Raw genomic sequence first — 19,846 nt, 5'->3', positions numbered from 1 at the left:
AATATCAAACAAATGCTCTTAGGTTCATCAGGTCCGAGTAGGTTATGTGAAAGGAGATTTTTACACCTCACCTCCCCCCACAGGACAAGGGCTCGTTGCTCATATTACAGGATGCACACCATTATCTTTGTCGCTCAATGTCAGGAGCAGACTCATGTTTCCTTGTAAGTTAGAATTTAATTTAGATGTGAGATTAATAGCTTGTTATTGACTCACCAATTACCTTCTTTGTGTTCTTACTTTTATGAACTGATTTTATTGGAGTTCTAAAGGCAGAGAGTGGAACCTCTGAGGTCAAGTACGATCTCTTAACCACTGTTAATTAAGGCTTGGAATAACTCACAATATAATATATTACTTCTTGTATTTTGCCAATAATAGTAATATACTGTATATAATATTAGATGTTAAAAAGCGACTATACAACAAAATCCGTATTTTTTTCCCCAGTCATTTTACGCATGTGTACATTTGATTTTTTTTTTTAATTTGCACCGCATGTTAAGTAGTCAAAATGTGCACATTTAGATACATTAACTGTCAGTAAGGATATTGATTTGAGCTGTTCTGTGCGTTGCCACTGTACCGCAGAAGAAAACAAAATGATAAATAATTTTTCATTGTGTATTTTGTTCAACCCCTATTGCTAATACTAAAATGTAAGGAAATATTTATCACACAAGTGTAAAAATATTCTAAGCATTGCATTTTATTTATTGAATTTCCTGTTGCGATTCTTGGTCTCTCCTTGTTGAAGCTGCTCATTATTTTGGATAAATGTGGGAAAAAGCCTATATGTATTTATATTTTGTAAAAGCTAAAGAAAAACTTTTAAAAAAACAAATGCTTAAGTCTTCTTTTTCATACTGCAATATTTTCCATCAATTTTATGACATTGCAGGGGGGGAAAAATAAACAATGCTTTTTTATGCTCACTGACATTAATAAAGACTTTACTTTGGACTGATTCTTTAATTTTCAGACTACTGTAATTTATAATTTCTGATCCGTGCTTGTTTTTGCCGCCTTAGTTGTTTCCTGTCGCTTCTCCTTGTGGCGGCGGTGGTGTGGAAGATCAAACAAACCTGCTGGGCTTCACGGCGGCGAGAAGTAAGTACACAACAATCCTCTAAATCCTATACAGAGAAACACACCGCAGCCAATTTAATATTCCAAAATAATTTAAACTGATTGCCGTCGGATGTCGTGTTTCTACCTCGGCACGTTGTTTTTTGGAAAATAGGCTAACTATTGCCGTCCAATTTGTTCTGATTACATTGCTGATCATATGAAGCTGAGATATGGGTATAAACTAAAACAATTACTATTATGACAGGGAATCACGCCAGTTTTAAGCATTAGAGTAAATAAAAATGAATGCCTGCAGATGGTCTCTTGCCATTAAAATGGCTGTCTGGTTTTTGTATTGTTGGTCTGTCACTGCCCTTCAGCTCCCACATCAGAATGAAGAATGACTTTCTGAAGTTGGTGAACTAATTGCAAAAAGTGTTTCACGATCCTGGTTAGGTAAAATATTTTTGGACTCTATTAATATTTTTGTATGTTGTATAATTCCTGTTATTGATAGGTTTGATAATGTTAAAGTGCCAGAATAATGAAAAAACAAGTGGATTTTATATGCTGAATTGTGTTTCATTGTATCTGTTAAACCATATCCCACTGTATTTCCAATCTGCAAAGTATGTGAGAATACCGCATACACATCCACCTTTTGAATAACCCGCTCCGAATGTGTTTAGCAATTTCCGTTGATTCGGGGTCAAATGACCTCACAAAGGGGGGAAGACTTCTACACTCTGACCATACTAGCAGGTCAGTGATACTAGAAATACGCAAAAATTGGAAAGATACATGCTGATACATTCACAATCTCTATGTAAGAAAATAACACATGCCGTATTTTCCGGACGTCAGAGTGCACCGGTAAATTAGGACGGATTTAGAAGTAGAGTTGTCAAAAAAACGACGACAAATTGCATATGGCATGAACAGAATACTGAAAAAGTAGCAAAAAGTCAGACTAGCTTCATGTCTTTTCTTGTAAAGGACGGTTTTACTCAAAGGACGGCGTGGCGGAGTGGAAAAGTGGCTGTGCGCAACCCGAAGGTCCCCGGTTCAATCCCCACCTAGTACCAACCTTGTCGCGTCCGTTGTGTCCTGAGCAAGACACTTTACCCTTGCTCCTGATGGGTGCTGGTTAGCACCTTGCATGGCAGCTCCCTCCATCAGTGTGTGAACGTGTGTGTGAATGGGTAAATGTGGAAGTAGTGTCAAAGCGCTTTGAGTACCTTGAAGGTAGAAAAGCGCTATACAAGTACAACCCATTTATCATTTAAGTTCTTATAACTCACTGAACTAAGAAACACAACAAAAATAAGACATTGAATTAAAAAGCAGGCAAGTGCTTTAAAACCAAGATTTACACTTGCATGTCTTTATTTGATATTAATGTGTTTTCTGAATAACTATAATGTACTGTAATAAATTATTATAATAACGGCCCATTTAAGTGCCGACATAAGAGCGCAATCAGGACATCTTAGCAAAAAAAGCTTAAGTACCAATTATTTAAATTTGAACACTTTAAACACGCTTGTTGTAATTGCTTTAACTCTCTGGTATAATTATCTTATATGGTTATATAACTACATATTCTCGCTTTTACGTGGACACTGATTGCCTTAATAATTATTATGTTAATTTCATGGTGTTGTGGCAATTGTCTGTAAATCTTTAACACATGGAACAACCTTGAACTGCTTTGGTTAGCCTGGTCAAGACTTTCCCTGCTGAAGGGAGTTAGCATATTTACCTTATTTAATCTAGTTGTCTATGCTTTTGTTGTAGTTTTGATTTACTATCAGTGTTTTTCATTCACTTCATGTGTGTTTACATCACTTTATTTCAAAGCAATAACAATATGGATTCTGGAGATCTGTGTTCAGGAATTATTGCTACTATTTTTGTTTTTTAGCCTAAATTGATGGATTATGCTACATTCATTTTGAATCTTAACTGTTGGTTTATTTTGAACATGCTGGCCAGTGCCTGAAGGAGTCCAATATGACACGGGGAAAAGGACAAAGTGACCTGCTAAGGTGCCGTACAGGCTCAGAGGCGGGATGACACTGGCCGCCTTTTATTAAAGGAAGGCGGCGCTGTATTCACAAGACAGATAATTCATGCTCTCACTTTGCCAAATTAATCAAGTGGCATATTAATGGAGTGCGTGCCCATTCTTATCGCCGGTGTGAAAGGCTCCAGCTTGTGTTCTCCACAAAATCACTTGTTAATTGGCTTTTTTTCAACAGTCTTCACTCTGGCCATCCTTGTTTTGTCATTTACTTGCGTTATTCATTCCTGGAATCTTTCTGTTATTGTCATTGTATTCCCAGCATAGCTTTTTGCCTTAGCCTCCCTCACTCCGATGCTTTGTCGCCTTAAATTAACTCCCCGGCATGATAAATAACATTGCCGCTATCTGACATTTAGGATGGATGTTGTTGGATTTGAAGCTTTTGTGTTGAAAATTACAACCCCCCAAAAATATTCTTTCAGGGACCTACCTACATCTTGCTTTATCTGTCCGAGAAGGGCGAAACTTCTCATTTTTGACCTTCGCTGGCCCAGTGGCTTATATTTATAGGTGTGATGCTGCTCTAAGATGTTTTAATAGGCGAGATGTACAACTATGTGGCTTGGACCTACAACTGGCTTAAATTTTTAAAAGGACAAGAAAAATCAATCTCAATTTCATGTGGCAGATGTTTTTGTCTCACCTTTAACTCCATTTTGTTGTTAACCGCTAACAAAGATGAAGTTCTTCACGCTGACCCACAGCTTTTTCTTCTTTCTTTTTTACATTAAAGGTACCATACTATGACAAAAGTGACTTTTTAATGATTTTCTAACAATTAGTGTGTCCCCAGAGCCTGTTTGTGACAACTAAAATCTATCATCTTGGTGACTTGTTTGCTCCACTTTTGAGAAAAGATGGTCTGCTTTGAAGTTCTGGGTTTACATGATGTTGTGTATGTAGGGATGGACGATTGTGGCAAAATTGATAAGCACAATTATTTTTATATTGTAATCACATTTGTTTTCATGAATATTCATTAATTTCAAAACATGAGTAATTATTTTACCACCTAAGCTCAACTTTAAATATAGTTTTTATTTTTAAAAACCTGGATATAAATTAGTAACAAATAAACCAAAACAAGTAAAGTATTAATAGCAATAACAGTAAATGAATAACAATAGCATTAAAAAAACAATGAATTCAGTTGTTACCACTTAATTTATTTTTAATTTAGTTTCTTACCGTTTACACCTATTTAACCACCATAGAGTTTTTTAATTAAATGCAAAATTTCTCATTTGTTGGTGCAATACATCTTTGGACAATTTTGACCAGTGGTTTAGGTCAAAGCAAAATCATTTTGTAAATGTATCAATAAGTGTTTCAAGCGAATTACGCTTGTGTAAGGTACTTTTTTGAAACCTTTATTTTGTTAGCGAAGTCAGACTGGATGTGGGGCTCTGTGCTATCATATGAAGGGGGGGAAGTGTGCTGTGCTGTTGTTCTCTGCTTGACAAGTAAAGCGGTGACTGTTTTAAAAAAAGACTGTTTCTCAAGTTGCGGCCACAGTTTGATCATTTTTGTTACAAGGATGATGTCGTTACAACAACACAAGCGGATGAGATGTGTTGTGGGTGCATGGATCGTTCTTGTTAGCTTTAGCTTTGTAGTTTAGTCACTGTTTCAAATGACCGTCTCGACATCAACATTGTTTGTACAGGATGCCGGTTGAGCGTTTTGGGGATAAATGAGTGCTACCAAACACATTGTTTTCCCCAAACAGATGTTTCTTCTAATCACAAATTCAACATTTCACTTTAATATATGTCAATTTCCCAGATATTCTTTTGCATATTTATTGGCCAATTATGTGATTGTGTCCGTGGTTACGTGAATGCGGAAATCTGCCTTACTTTTTTGAGTTAATTGATTATTGATTAGGCATACTAGCGCTGTATCAAATAAAAAGCACAGACCATGGTGACATCCCAAACTTCTAGCAGACATGCTCTTTTCGCACTCATTTGCTCCTCATCTGTTTAACCGTCATAAACTATGGTTTGCATTCACATTTTGAGCTGGATTAGCCCACGGCATGTATAAGCCCACAACTTCGTATAATTTTTTCTAAGGCTTTTCTACACATCTTAAAATAAAGCTAATAAAGCTTTGCCACCTATCCGTCAGTCAGCTACAGACATGGGATCTGTACATTTGATCATTTTATTTTTCTTCAGCGAATAGGCAAACCGAGCATGATGTTACTATTAAAATGTAAGCGTAATATTAGCAGTGTTGCTAACATACCTATGCTGATACTGCTTACATTCGTCCACTCCTCTCCCACTCCGTAATGTTATTGCCCTGTCGTATATGATAGATAGCTTACATTATTTTGGACAGGTGCATTTTTTACATAATGGTTATGTAAAAAAGGAAAAATAGCACTTGTCGTCAAGCACGGCTCTTACCGTTAAAGCTACAGACACACAAAAAAACGTATTCCCAGTCCGGCTTATTAAAGCCTTTTTAAACTGTCAAAGTTGCAGCAATGCTTGAGTTTGTTTTGTTGTAAACACACATCCAATACACAATTGTGCAATTAAAAAAATATATATTTGAAAACACACTAGCCTATACAAGAGCTTCAATACTCATATGTAGAGTATAATAATTAATTCAGTTCACAAACAGAACTACGATTTATTGTCAAATCATCTTGAGCCTCGTAAGTAATCTGATTAGTCGTCACTGCGGCTCACTTGAGCTCATCCCAAATCCGATAATCAATCGGCAATGTCCTTGCTGCTAATACGGTGGCCTGTTAAGGTATTGATCAGACACAACACTGTGAATAAAAGTGTGCCACTTGTTGTTTTACTGTATCGATTAATTTATGGTGAAGAAAAGCTATTTTCTGTGCAAACTCGGTGACCGAAACATGTCACCACTGGGCCTTCAGATTAAAATATATGGCAAAATACATTTCCCAAAAATTTAGCACATTTCTTTTAACGTCACAGAAACAGTCTGGATGTTGTTTTCCTGGTTTCTTATTGACACTGCTGTAGATTTTTCACTTAAAGGGGAACATTATCACAATTTTAAAAGGGTTGAAAACAATAAAAATCAGTTCCCAGTGGCTTGTTGTATTTTTTGAAGTTTTTTTCAAAATTTTACCGGTCTCGGAATATCCCTAAATAAAGCTTTAAAGTGCTTTATTTTCGGCTCTCTGCGAAGACACTGGCCATTTCCCTGTGACGTCACACAGTGCTGCCAATGTAAACAAACAATGGGAATACCACAGCAAGATATAGTGACATTAGCTCGGATTCAAACTCGGATTTCAGCGATTTAAGCGATTCAACAGATTACGCATGTATTGAAACAGATGGTTGGAGTATGAAAATATTGAAGAAGAAACTGAAGCTATTGAGCGAATAGCTATTGACGCTATTCATAGCCATAGCATGGCCAAATAGCTGCGTTAGCATAGCCGGTAAAATGTGCGGACCAAACGATCAGGACTTTCGCATCTTTTGACACTGGAGCAACTTAAATCTGTCGATTGGTAAGTGTTTTTTTTCGCATTAAATGTGGGTGGAAGGAAACGTAATATAGTTGCAAATGCATCTGCAGGTTATCCATACATCTCTATGCCATGTCTGCTTTAGCACCGCCGGTAAATAGCATGTCAGCATCGATTAGCGTAGCATGTTAGCATCGATTAGCTGGCAGTCAACATCAACAAAACTCACCTTTGTGATTTCGTTGACTATCGTTGCAAATGCTTTTGCAGGTTATCCATACATCTCTGTGCCATGTCTGCCTTAGCATCGCCGGTCAAATGTGGAGACACTCTGGCACATTCAATGGGGGTCTGGCGGCAGACACTTTCGCATCTTCGGGCCAGTGGTGCAACTTGAATCCCTCCCTGTTAGTGTTGTTACACCCTCCGACAACACACCGTTGAGGCATGATGTCTTCAAGGTTCCAAAAAATAGTCAAAAAAACGGAAAATAACAGAGCTGAGACCCGGTGTTTGTAATGTGTTGAAAATGAAAATGGCGGGTGTGTTACCTCGGCGACGTCACGTTCTGACGTCATCGCCTCCAGCGCGATTAACAGAAAGGCGTTTAATTCGCCAAAATTCACCCATTTAGAGTTCGGAAATCGGTTAAAAAAAATAGATGGTCTTTTTTCTGCACTATTAAGGTATATATTGATGCTTACATAGGTCTGGTGATAATGTTCCCCTTTAATGCTGCAAGAGCCAAGTTCCCCATTTTCTATTATTTTACCAGGATACATCAGATTTAAAGTGCACTATAAACCGCACAATTACAGGCCATTTTTGGTGTAACAGTACAAGTGATAACTGCCTTTCAATGTTGACATTGTTGAGAAGTGACAGAACTATTCTTGTCAGCAGGATTATGTCAAAACCACACCACGGATTTCTGGAAAACTTTGTGTGTAGTTGGCACACTTCGATTGCAAGTACTGTAACAATTTGGTGCCTGTTGATCACAATGTTCTGGGGCCTCATGTATTATTATTTTGATTTCTGAACAAAAACGGGCATTAGTTAAAATCCAGAAAACATTGTACACAAGAAAAAATTCAGATGCATGCACGCACAAATCCAAGCACATTTCTTTGTTACATGGAAATGAACATGGACTTAATTCCAAATGTCTGTGTGGCTGGGCACGTCTAGTGCACACCCCCTTATAAACTCGCAATTCATAATATAATTAGCCATGTGTCTGAGATCTGCAGGCTCGGCCCAATCAGGATTCATTATGAGTTGGTCAAAGGTGCTTCTTTCTCATGTTTCGAGCGATCGAAAGAGGATTGTCATTTTAAGAATGCTGTGCTGAGAAAACTCCACACAGGCTGAAAGAAAAAATAAATGGTCGGGCATGAGGAAGAAGGTGAAGAAAAAAAATGGATGTACTGGTACATGGCCAAAACAGACCCTGTTTGAAAAGACAGTCACTTCGATGATAAGTAAAACTTTATAAGAGGTGGGTGACTCTGATTACCCCCAATATGAATATAATTTGTGTAACATTTGGTTTGCAGTCTTTGAAATTGAAACATGTCAGTACTATCTGAAAGGATACAAAAGATTTTTACTTTTGTTTCAGTAGTCAATTTATTATTATAATCCAGGAGAGCTACTTGCTGTCGCAGCCGTACTTGACACAAAATTCAGGTCACTCCTCCACCGTCTCTGGTGCCATTGTGCCACTACCACTGGTTGCTGCTCTCCGCCCGAGTGACCAATCTGTTGTAGGAGTCACAGAAACATATTGTGACAGCAATATTTGGCAAAAAGATTGTCCTCACAAATATTAATATGGCAATGAAGTAAGAGGCGAAAAAGTAAATTTTGTGTCCTTGCCTTGATCTTTTTTACAATGTTGATATCAAATGTTGACATTTCCCAAACGACCACTTCTGTGTGTTGCCAAAGTAGCCACAGCCTGTAAAAATGTGCGTACGTGAAGCATGAAGTTGGCGTGAGGCGGCGCACATTTCCACGCTTATTGCACTCTTACTACATCTTAAATTTGCCGTGAAAAGGGGCATACGGCAGGTTTTTGTGCGTACCCAAGCTTAATACATGAGACCCCTACTCCATGCAGTTATTTCTTCTGTATATGGGAAGGCAATAACAAAATTGGTTATGTTTCTCCTGTATATGGTAATACACTTTTTAAAGAACAATCATGTGGTCAAAAAGATCAACATTTTCCTTTGCCTATTTTTCAAGTTGACGCTAAATGAGCCTCTTTCAAATTATTCCTTTTTTTCAAATAATTAATGCCATGTCCTCTTTGTGGTTTAGGTAAACAAATTAGAGCATTTGCGATATTCACACCTCTTTTTTTGTTATGCTTTTTTGTTATGTTTTACCTCATTTCTATGTTTTATAAGTTAAAGGTTGTGTGTTTTTATTCCCCCAGCAACTAATGAGGGAGCGTCAACAAATGGCAAGTCGTCCGTTTGCTTCAGTCGCCCTCGCACTGGACACTAAAGGAGAGCAAACCGAAATGCTGCAGCCGATGGTCGATGTAAGTGCTTTTTTTTTTTTTTTTTTAGACGACTGACATAAACATTATTGGAAAATTATTGTTAAATGACTTGGATAATCTCACTGTGTGCTGCTAAAAATCCTCACATAGCTGCCCTTTGTCCACAATCAATAGGAAATCTGATGGTCTTTTCTTCACGTTCTTTAGAGGAATTGCCGCTCTGCTGCAAATGTTATCTTTTTTCAAGGCGAGAAATGATATAATCTAGCCCAAGAAAATGTGCTTCTCCTGTCATCTGTAAATTAGAGAGGAAATGGGCTAACATCAGTGTGATGGCAATTAACCCTCAGGAAATCCAGGGTATATTTTGGGCCATTAATATTATTTGTCGTTTCATGCAATTTTGGCTGTGTTAAATCAATACTTAGCAGAGGATTTTTCAGAAAAACATATCAATTTAAAATTAAATTTTTGATCCCACCCTTATCTACACGTAGGTAATCCGTCATGTAGAAAAATACCGTCTACTTGTGGGGGTTAACTTTCAAGACCGCCAGCAAATGGCAAAAAACTGCACATAAGTCCTCAAAATACCTATTTCTGATACTACAAACACTATAATATGCCTTTCCCAGTTATTTATCACATTTCAAATTCAGTCGTAGACATTAGAAAATGTATTACAGTCATATCAAATGATGTATTGTACTTAAAAAAAACATGCAGTTGCACAACGTCTCAGATTTTAAAGCATAAACCTGCTGATCAATGTTGAGTTAATTGATTTGTGAGACAGCGCTTTCTATCGGCTTCATGTGTAGCTGCAGTCTCCTTTTTCATGCACATAGCGTCATCAAACTGTCATGCCGTCTACGCAAGATATCATTACAATGTGGGGATATCTCGATCTTGATCATGGAATAGGGTTGGAGCCAATATTTGCCTTTTTTTAACTGATTGTTGATCGGCGAATAAGCTGGCGAGCCGATCTTACCACAGCTGTGTCACAGTTAGGCCTGCAATGATTCAACGATTAATCTTATTATCGATTAATTTAACCTTTAAAAAAGACCCCACAAGTTATTTCTTCCAAATCTTTCATATGAAAAGTTGTAATGTTTTCATATTATAGGTGTTCCTCATGAAACCTTTTTGTGACATAAGGCAATTTGCATTTTTATCAATGTGAATGTGAATGTTGTTTGTCTATCTGTATTGGCCCTGCGATGAGGTGGCGACTTGTCCAGGTTGTATCCCCCCTTCCGCCCGTTTGCAGCTTAGATAGGCTCCAGCATCCCCCGCAACCCCGTAAGGGACGAGGAGTAGAAGATGGATGGATGGATTAAGGTTTTCATTGATTTTTTAAAATTTTAGTTTTTGTAATCCAACTCCACTCTTTCACAAGTGGGTTCAAAAAGACCCTAAGCAGTTCATATGGAATCTTCTATGAACATTTAATTCTTAGCAACTCTGATTGTCCCAATTACACATCTGATGTCATCTCTCACATCTAATTCAATGTGACTAGTTGTGGGGAATAAGCGGTAGGAAATGGATGGATGGATGGATAGTTGTGTTTGGTGGCCATGTTGGCAGGAGAGTCATGTGACTAGTTGTGTTTGGTGGCCATGTTGGCAGGAGAGTCATGTGACTAATTGTGTTTGGTAGCCATATTGGCAGGAGAGTCGGGTGGGTAGTTGTGTTTGGTGGCCATCTAGGCAGGGGAGTCACGTGACGAATTGTGTTTGGTAGCCATGTTGGCAGGAGAGTTAGGTGAGTAGTTGTGTTTGGTGGTCATGTTGACACATACTTGCCAACCTTGAGACCTCCGATTTCGGGAGGTGGCGGGTGTGTTCGGGGGTAGGGCGGGGGGCTTGGTTGGGTCAAGAGGTGAGGAGTATATTTACCGCTAGATTTATAGATTCACCAAGTCAAGTATTCCATATATATATATATATATATATATATATATATATATATATTTTTTTTTTTTTATATTTTTTTTTTTATATATATAATAAATACTTGAATTTCAGTGTTCATTTATTTACACATAACACTCATCTACTCATTGTTGAGTTGAGGGTTGAATATTCCATCCTTGTTTTTCTAACTATATGCATGTACAGTAGATGGCAGTTTTGTCCTGTTTAAGTGTGTCTCAACACATTGCTGTTTGGCAGACAAACTGCTTTAGATAGACAAATTCAGACTGCTGTTGTTGTTTTACTGCACTGGGAGGACAATAATGAAACTGCCTAACAATAAACCCACATAAGAAATCAAGAACTTGCCCTCGATCATTCTACAGTTATAACGTCATTGGGCAGACACGCTCTTTGTACACGTCACTCAGGTCCGCATTGAGCTGGAGGAGGCGTGGCCTCCAGTTTCGCTTGAATTTTTGGAGATTTTCGGGAGAAAATTTGTCCCGGGAGGTTTTCGGGAGAGGCGCTGAATTTCAGGAGTCTCACGGAAAATCCGGGAGGGTTGGCAAGTATGTGTTGGCAGGGGAGTCACATGACTACTTGTGTTTGGTAGCCATGTTGGCAGGAGAGTCAGGTGAGTAGCAGAGTTTGGCAGCCATGTTGGCTGGATAGTCAGGTGAGTAGTTGTGTTTGGTGGCCATGTTGGCAGGGGAGTCACATGTCTAGTTGTGTTTGATGGCCACGTTGGCAGAAGAGACATGTGACACGTTGTGTTTGGTGGCCATGTTGGCAGGGGAGTCACATGACTAGGGTCTGTTTCGTGGCCATGTTGGCAGGGGACTCACATGACTACGTCTGTTTAGTGGCCATGTTGGCAGGGGACTCACATGACTAGTTGTGTTTGGTGGCCATGTTGTCAGGGAGTCACATGACTAGGTCTGTTTAGTGGCCATGTTGGCAGGGGACTCACATGACTAGGTCTGTTTAGTGGCCATGTTGGCAGGGGAGTCTCATGACTAGTTGTATTTGGTGGCCATGTTGGCAGGGGAGTCACATGACTACGTCTGTTTAGTGGCCATGTTGGCAGGGGAGTCACATGACTACGTCTGTTTAGTGGCCATGTTGGCAGGGGAGTCTCATGACTAGTTGTGTTTGGTGGCCATGTTGTCAGGGAGTCACATGACTAGTTGTATTTGGTGGCCATGTTGGCAGGGGAGTCACATGACTATGTCTGTTTCGTGGCCATATTGGCAGGGGAGTCACATGACTACGTCTGTTTAGTGGCCATGTTGGCAGGGGAGTCACATGAGTATGTCTGTTTCGTGGACATGTTGGCAGGGGAGTCACTTGACTATGTCTGTTTCGTGGCCATATTGGCAGGGGAGTCACATGAGTATGTCTGTTTCGTGGACATGTTGGCAGGGGAGTCACTTGACTATGTCTGTTTCGTGGCCATATTGGCAGGGGAGTCACATAACTACGTCTGTTTAGTGGCCATGTTGGCAGGGGAGTCTCATGACTAGTTGTGTTTGGGGCGGCATGGCGTAGTGGGTAGAGCGGCCGTGCCAGAAACCTGAGGGTTGCAGGTTCGCTTCCCACCTATTGACATCCAAATCGCTGCCGTTGTGTCCTTGGGCAGGACACTTCACCCTTGCCCCCGGTGCCGCTCACACTGGTGAATGAATGATGAATGAATGATTGGTGGTGGTCGGAGGGGCCGTAGGCGCAAACTGGCAGCCACGCTTCCGTCAGTCTACCCCAGGGCAGCTGTGGCTACTGATGTAGCTTACCACCACCAGGTGTGAATGAATGATGGGTTCCCACTTCACTGTGAGCGCTTTGAGTATCTAACAATAGAAAAGTGCGATATAAATCTAATCCATTATTATTATTATTATTATTATTATTGTGTTTGGTGACCACATTGGCAGAAGAGTCATGTGACTAGTTGTGTTTGGTGGCCATGTTGACAGGGAGTCACATGACCAGTTGTGTTTGGTCACCATGTTGTCAGTGAGTCACATGACTAGTTGTGTTTGACGGCCAAATTTTTCAGAAGAGTCATGTGACTAGTTGTGTTTGATGGTCATGTTTGCAGGGGACTCACATGACTAGTTATGTTTGATGGTCATGTTTGCAGGGGACTCACATGACTAGTTATGTTTGATGGTCATGTTGTCAGGGAGTCACATGACTAGTTCTGTTTGACGGCCAAATTTTTCAGAAGAGTCATATGACTAGATGTGGTGTTTTGTGGGCATGTTGGCAGGGGAGTCTCATGACTAGTTGTGTTTGGTAGCCATGTTCGCAGGAGAGTCAGGTGAGTAGCAGACTTTGGTAGCCATGCTGGCTAGATAGTCAGGTGAGTAGTTGTGTTTGGTGGCCATGTTGGCAGGGGAGTCACATGACTAGTTGTGTTTGGTGGCCATGTTGTCAGGGAGTCACATGACTAGTTGTGTTTGATGGCCACATTTGCAGAACAGTCATCAGTCAATCAATCAATGTTTACTTATATAGCCCTAAATAAATGGGTTGTACTTGTATAGCGCTTTTCTACCTTCAAGGTACTCAAAGCGCTTTAAAATCACTAGTGACAAGTTGTGTTTAGTGGCCATGTTGGCAGGGGAGTCATATGACTATTTTTAGTGGCCATGTTCGCAGGGGTATCGATATTGGTATCGGCCGATCTCACCCATGGATGATCAGACTCGACAGCATAAATCCCTGATCCTGTATTATGTTTTTCCATAAACAAATTACACATTTGTTCTTCATTGCAAAAGTATCCCTTTACAAAAATTTATTTTTGACCGCTTATTTATGTTAACAGACTAATGCACTTTTAATATGTATTATTTTTAATTTGTAAATTTCTCTACTGGAAGGCACTACCTTTTTGCATTTGAAGCATGCTGCAAATACCCTCGCTTTGTAAAGTTGTCTGCATTTGAATGCTATTAATTTAGCTTATTTTTTGTTGGTTTTGGTCATTAAGGACAGTTTTAAGGATCAATAAAGGGAATTTTGCAGTTAATCCTTCTCCGACTTTGTCGAAAAAGAAGAAAGCACATTTGACCTTCCTTCCAATTATTTAATAATAGAAAAGGAATCTTGGAGGAAGAACAACGGCGGGCTCAATGTCACTGGGGATAAAAGCATAGCTGCAAGCAATAAAGGGAGCTACAAGCCCAAATTGACATCAGAGGAGCAACAGTGTTTCCTCAGCCAAGGCCGCCTCTGTGTCACCTGCCGCTGAGAGAAATAAAATCACTGTGGCAACCAGCAGAGAGGCACTACATTAGCCATTACTGTATTGCTGAGCGGTGCTCACCACCCATTATGGCGTTGTGAAGGGCAGCGTAAAGAACAGGAGAGGAGGACAACAACGCTTCTTAGCTGTCCAAGTGCTGCAGTTTCAAGCAATCAGAATACACACTGCATCCTTCATTTAACCATTCTGATCATCAAATATTTGCCAGTGTCAAATTAATTATTGCTCAATTAGTTCCAGGAGTTTGTTTCTGTCCTCCTTTTATTTTTTCGGACGTCGGCCCAAGCTGTTTGTTTTTGTCAGAGCGCATTAAGGAAGAGCCCACTGGAGACAATTGCTGTAAACACTGTCCCAAGCTGTTGTGGAAATGATAACCGCTAGGAAAAAAACATCCTTCCTGACTCTCTCAAGATGCAGCATGAACCAGTAAATGCCTGGCTGACTCTCACTTAAATGTCCCTGCAGCTTTTCAGGACGTTACTCAGCACACTGGCTTGGAAATATCAGCACTTCTTCCTTATAAGTTCTATGTTTGCCGACCAGATTGTGGAAGAAATCACACACAATACAAGCAAAAACCTTAAAATGTAATTCTTACAGCTTTCCTCTTTGTCACTTTCTTTACCATTATATGGCTAACAAAAAATAAAATACTTTTGGAGTTCATCGATTGTTCTGATGGCCAGATTTTCAGAATATTTTTCCCACCATACAAGCAAATTGTTTACTGTAGTCCAGTGGTCCCCAAACTACGGACCGCGTGCCAGATCCGGCCCACCAGCATTCGACATCTAACCCGTGGGAAGTCCCAATTAAAATAAATATATATGTATATATATATATATATATTTATATTTATTTTTATTTATTTATTTATTTTTTAAAATCTGTCCTTTCTAATCCATTTTGTACCGCTTGTTGCTTGTTACTCTCAGAGTCTCCTAGCCGCTCAGGCAAATCACATCTAAAAATGCATTTTCCAATCTATGATGTGATATCATATATATATATATATATATATATATATATATATATATATATATATATATATATATATATATATATATATATATATATATACATATATATATATTAGGGGTGTAACGGTACGTGTATTTGTATTGAACCGTTTCGTTACGGGGGTTTCGGTTCGGCGCGCGAGCGTACCGAACGAGTTTGTAAGTCTTCACAAGCTGTTCTGCTTTCTTCCTCTGTCTCAGCAGCAAGCATTTGTACCACCCACACAACCATCTGATTGGTTACATACAAAGCCAATCAGCAGTGCGTATTCAGAGCGATGCAACAGCCTATCAGCTGTGCGTATTCAGAGCGCATGGAGTCAATGCTTCAGCGTCGAGCAGATATTCGTTTAGCAGGGGAGCAGCGGACTCTCCCCTAATTATACTAAACATTTCCAAGTCAACTACTTTCTAAACATCACTATGAGCCCGTTGACTTTCTAGAAACTTAAACTGCAGCTCAGCTCAGCTCGCAGTTCTGGCTTGAGGTGAAGGCTAATTAGGTTTTTGCTCTGTGGGTGTGTGTGTGTGTGTGTGTGTGTGTGTGTGTGTGTGTAAGTGTGTGCGCGGGAGTGCGTGCGTGTTAGGGGCAGCAAATCCCTGTCTGTCTGTTATTTCATTGAACTCCATGGTGTTTGTGTTTTGTTGTTTGCTCGGTTCTCGTATTATCGTTTAACCTGCCCATTGTACAGCACTTTGGCTACCCCTGTGGTAAATTTTAAAAGTGCTTTATGAATAAAGTTGATTTGATTCGATTTGATTTGAATAGTCTCTCCTATTGCTGTTGTACTATTTTTTTTAGCTATAGTTACATTAATCATTAGTAATGTAGCAGCGTAGTTTTGAATGGCAGGGTCCATGCTATCACATGTTGATAGCATGATAGGTTTTGTCATTTTATTTAATCAAAGCAACAACTTTAGGCAGTTTAATGTGGATTAACGTGGGCAGAATTATTATAGTGTTCCCAATGTTAAAAGGATAAAGCCATTGTTTACAAATTTGGTAAATAAATAAACAAAACATTTATATTTTGTTGTTTTCTTACTGTACCGAAAATGAACCAAACCGTGACCTCTAAACCGAGGTACGTACCGAACTGAAATTTTCGTGTACCGTGACACCCCTAATATATATATATATATATATATATATATATATATATATATATATATCCTCTCTGAGCTGCCACATTACCGTGGTAGAGGAGTTTGCGTGTCCCAATGATCCTAGGAGCTATGTTGTCCGGGGGCTTTAAGCCCCCTGGTAGGGTCTCCCAAGGCAAACTGGTCGTAGGTGAGGGACCAGACAAAGAGCAGCTCGAAAACCTCTATGAGAAGTAAAAACAAAGGACCCAGATTTCCCTCGCCCGGACGCGGGTCACCGGGGCCCCCCTCTGGAGCCGGGCCCGGAGGTGGGGCACGATGGCGAGCGCCTGGTGGCCGGGCCTGTACCCATGGGGCCCAGCCGGGCACAGCCCGAAGAGGCAACGTGGGTCCCCCCTCCAATGGGCTCACCACCCATAGCAGGGGCCATAGAGGTTGGGCGCAATGTGAGCTGGGCGGCAGCCGAAGGCAGGGCTCTTGGCGGTCCGATCCTCGGCTACATAAGCTCGCTCTTGGGACGTGGAACGTCACCTCACTGGGGGGAAAGGAGCCTGAGCTAGTGCGCGAAGTAGAGAAATTCCGGCTGGATGTAGTCGGACTCACTTCGACCCACAGCAAGGGCTCTGGAACCACTTCTCTTGAAAGGGGCTGGACTCTCTTTCACTCTGGCGTGGCCGGCAGTGAGAGGCAACGGGCTGGGGTGGCAATTCTCGTTGCCCCTCGGCTCAAAGCCTGCACGTTGGAGTTCAACCCAGTGGACGAAAGGGTAGCCTCCCTCCGCCTTCGGGTGGGGGGACGGGTCCTGACTGTTGTTTTTGTTTACGCACCAAACAACAGTTCAGAGTATATATACCCTTTTTGGGTACACTCGAGGGAGTACTGGAGAGTGCTCCCTCGGGTGATTCCCTTGTTCTGCTGGGGGACTTCAACGCTCATGTTGGTAACGACAGTGAAACCTGGAGAGGCGTGATTGGAAAGAATGGCCGCCCGGATCTGAACCCGAGTGGTGTTTTGTTATTGGACTTCTGTGCTCATCACAGTTTGTCCATTACAAACACCATGTTCAAACATAAGGGTATCCATATGTGCACTTGGCACCAGGACACCCTAGGCCGCAGTTCCATGATCGACTTTGTAGTTGTGTCATCGGATTTGCGGCCTCATGTTTTGGACACTCGGGTAAAGAGAGGGGCGGAGCTTTCTACTGATCACCACCTGGTGCTGAGTTGGCTGCGATGTTGGGGGAGGATGCCGGACAGACCTGGCAGGCCCAAACGCATTGTGAGGGTTTGCTGGGAACGTCTGGCAGAGTCTCCTGTCAGAGAAAGTTTCAATTCCCACCTCCGGAGGAACTTTGAACATGTCACGAGGGAGCTGCTGGACATTGAGTCCGAGTGGGCCATGTTCCGCACCTCTATTGTCGAGGCGGCTGATCGGAGCTGTGGCCGCAAGGTAGTTGGTTCTTGTTGTGGCGGTAATCCTAGAACCCGCTGGTGGACACCAGCGGTGAGGGATGCCGTCAAGCTGAAGAAGGAGTCCTATCGGGTTCTTTTGGCTCATAGGACTCCAGAGGCAGTGGACAGGTACCGACAGGCCAAGCGGTGTGCAGCTTCAGCGGTTGCAGAGGCAAAAACTCGGACATGGGAAGAGTTTGGGGAGGCCATGGAAAATGACTTCCGGATGGCTTCGAAGCGATTCTGGACCACCATCCGCCGCCTCAGGAAGGGGAAGCAGTGCACTGTCAACATCGTGTATGGTGCGGATGGTGTTCTGCTGACCTCAACTGCGGATGTTGTGGATAGGTGGAAGGAATACTTCGAAGACCTCCTCAATCCCACCAACACGTCTTCCTATGAGGAAGCAGTGCCTGGGGAATCTGTGGTGGACTCTCCTATCTCTGGGGCTGATGTTGCTGAGGTAGTTAAAAAGCTCCTCGGTGGCAAGGCCCCAGGGGTGTAATAGATCCGCTCGGAGTTCCTTAAGGCTCTGGATGCTGTGGGGCTGTCTTGGTTGACAAGACTCTGCAGCATCGCGTGGACATCGGGGGCGGTACCTCTGGATTGGCAGACCGGGGTGGTGGTCCCTCTCTTTAAGAAGGGGGACCGGAGGGTGTGTTCCAACTATCGTGGGATCACACTCCTCAGCCTTCCCGGTAAGGTTTATTCAGGTGTACTGGAAAGGAGGCTACGCCGGATAGTCGGACCTCGGATTCAGGAGGAACAGTGTGGTTTTCGTCCTGGTCGTGGAACTGTGGACCAGCTCTATACTCTCGGCAGGGTTCTTGAGGGTGCATGGGAGTTTGCCCAACCAGTCTACATGTGCTTTGTGGACTTGGAGAAGACATTTGACCGTGTCCCTCGGGAAGTCCTTTGGAGAGTGCTCAGAGAGTATGGGGTATCGGACTGTCTTATTGTGGCAGTCCGATCCCTGTACGATCAGTGTCAGAGCTTGGTCCGCATTGCTGGCAGTAAGTCGGACACGTTTCCAGTGAGGGTTGGACTCCGCCAAGGCTGCCCTTTGTCACCGATTCTGTTCATAACTTTTATGGACAGAATTTCTAGGCGCAGTCAAGGCGTTGAGGGGTTCCGGTTTGGTGGCCGCGGGATTAGGTCTCTGCTTTTTGCAGACGATGTGGTCCTGATGGCTTCATCTGGCCTGGATCTTTAGCTCTCACTGGATCGGTTCGCAGCTGAATGTGAAGCGACCGGAATGAGAATCAGCACCTCCAAATCCGAGTCCATGGTTCTCTCCCGGAAAAGGGTGGGGTGCCATCTCCGGGTTGGGGAGGAGACCCTGCCCCAAGTGGAGGAGTTCAAGTACCTAGGAGTCTTGTTCACGAGTGGGGGAAGAGTGGATCGTGAGATCGACAGGCGGATCGGTGCGGCGTCTTCAGTAATGCGGACGTTGTACCGATCCGTTGTGGTGAAGAAGGAGCTGAGCCGGAAGGCAAAGCTCTCAATTTACCGGTCGATCTACGTTCCCATCCTCACCTATGGTCATGAGCTTTGGGTCATGACCGAAAGGATAAGATCACGGGTACAAGCGGCTGAAATGAGTTTCCTCCGCCGTGTGGTGGGGCTCTCCCTTAGAGATAGGGTGAGAAGCTCTGTCATCCGGGAGGAACTCAAAGTAAAGCCGCTGCTCCTCCACATCGAGAGGAGCCAGATGAGGTGGTTCGGGCATCTGGTCAGGATGCCACCCGAACGCTTCCCGAGGGAGGTGTTTAGGGCACATCCAGCTGGTAGGAGGCCACGGGGAAGACCCAGGACACGTTGGGAAGACTGTGTCTCCCGGCTGGCCTGGGAACGCCTCGGGATCCCCCGGGAAGAGCTAGACGAAGTGGCTGGGGAGAGGGAAGTGTGGGCTTCCCTGCTT

General features: G+C 42.2%; 1 protein-coding gene across 1 annotated transcript in view; it reads left to right on the top strand.

The window, feature by feature from the left end:
• atrnl1b (attractin-like 1b) overlaps positions 1–19,846 on the top strand; it is a 131,291-nt gene that overhangs the window by 90,298 nt on the left and 21,147 nt on the right. The window contains exons 26-27 of the mRNA XM_061909599.1: positions 1,032–1,110; positions 9,079–9,186. Of these exons, the coding sequence (XP_061765583.1) occupies positions 1,032–1,110; positions 9,079–9,186 (187 nt within the window). The remainder of the gene's footprint in view (positions 1–1,031; positions 1,111–9,078; positions 9,187–19,846) is intronic.

This window comes from Nerophis ophidion, linkage group LG08 (assembly GCF_033978795.1).
Source record: "Nerophis ophidion isolate RoL-2023_Sa linkage group LG08, RoL_Noph_v1.0, whole genome shotgun sequence".
In the NCBI taxonomy this organism is placed as follows: domain Eukaryota; kingdom Metazoa; phylum Chordata; class Actinopteri; order Syngnathiformes; family Syngnathidae; genus Nerophis; species Nerophis ophidion.
This window is presented reverse-complemented; position numbering and strand designations above follow the sequence as displayed.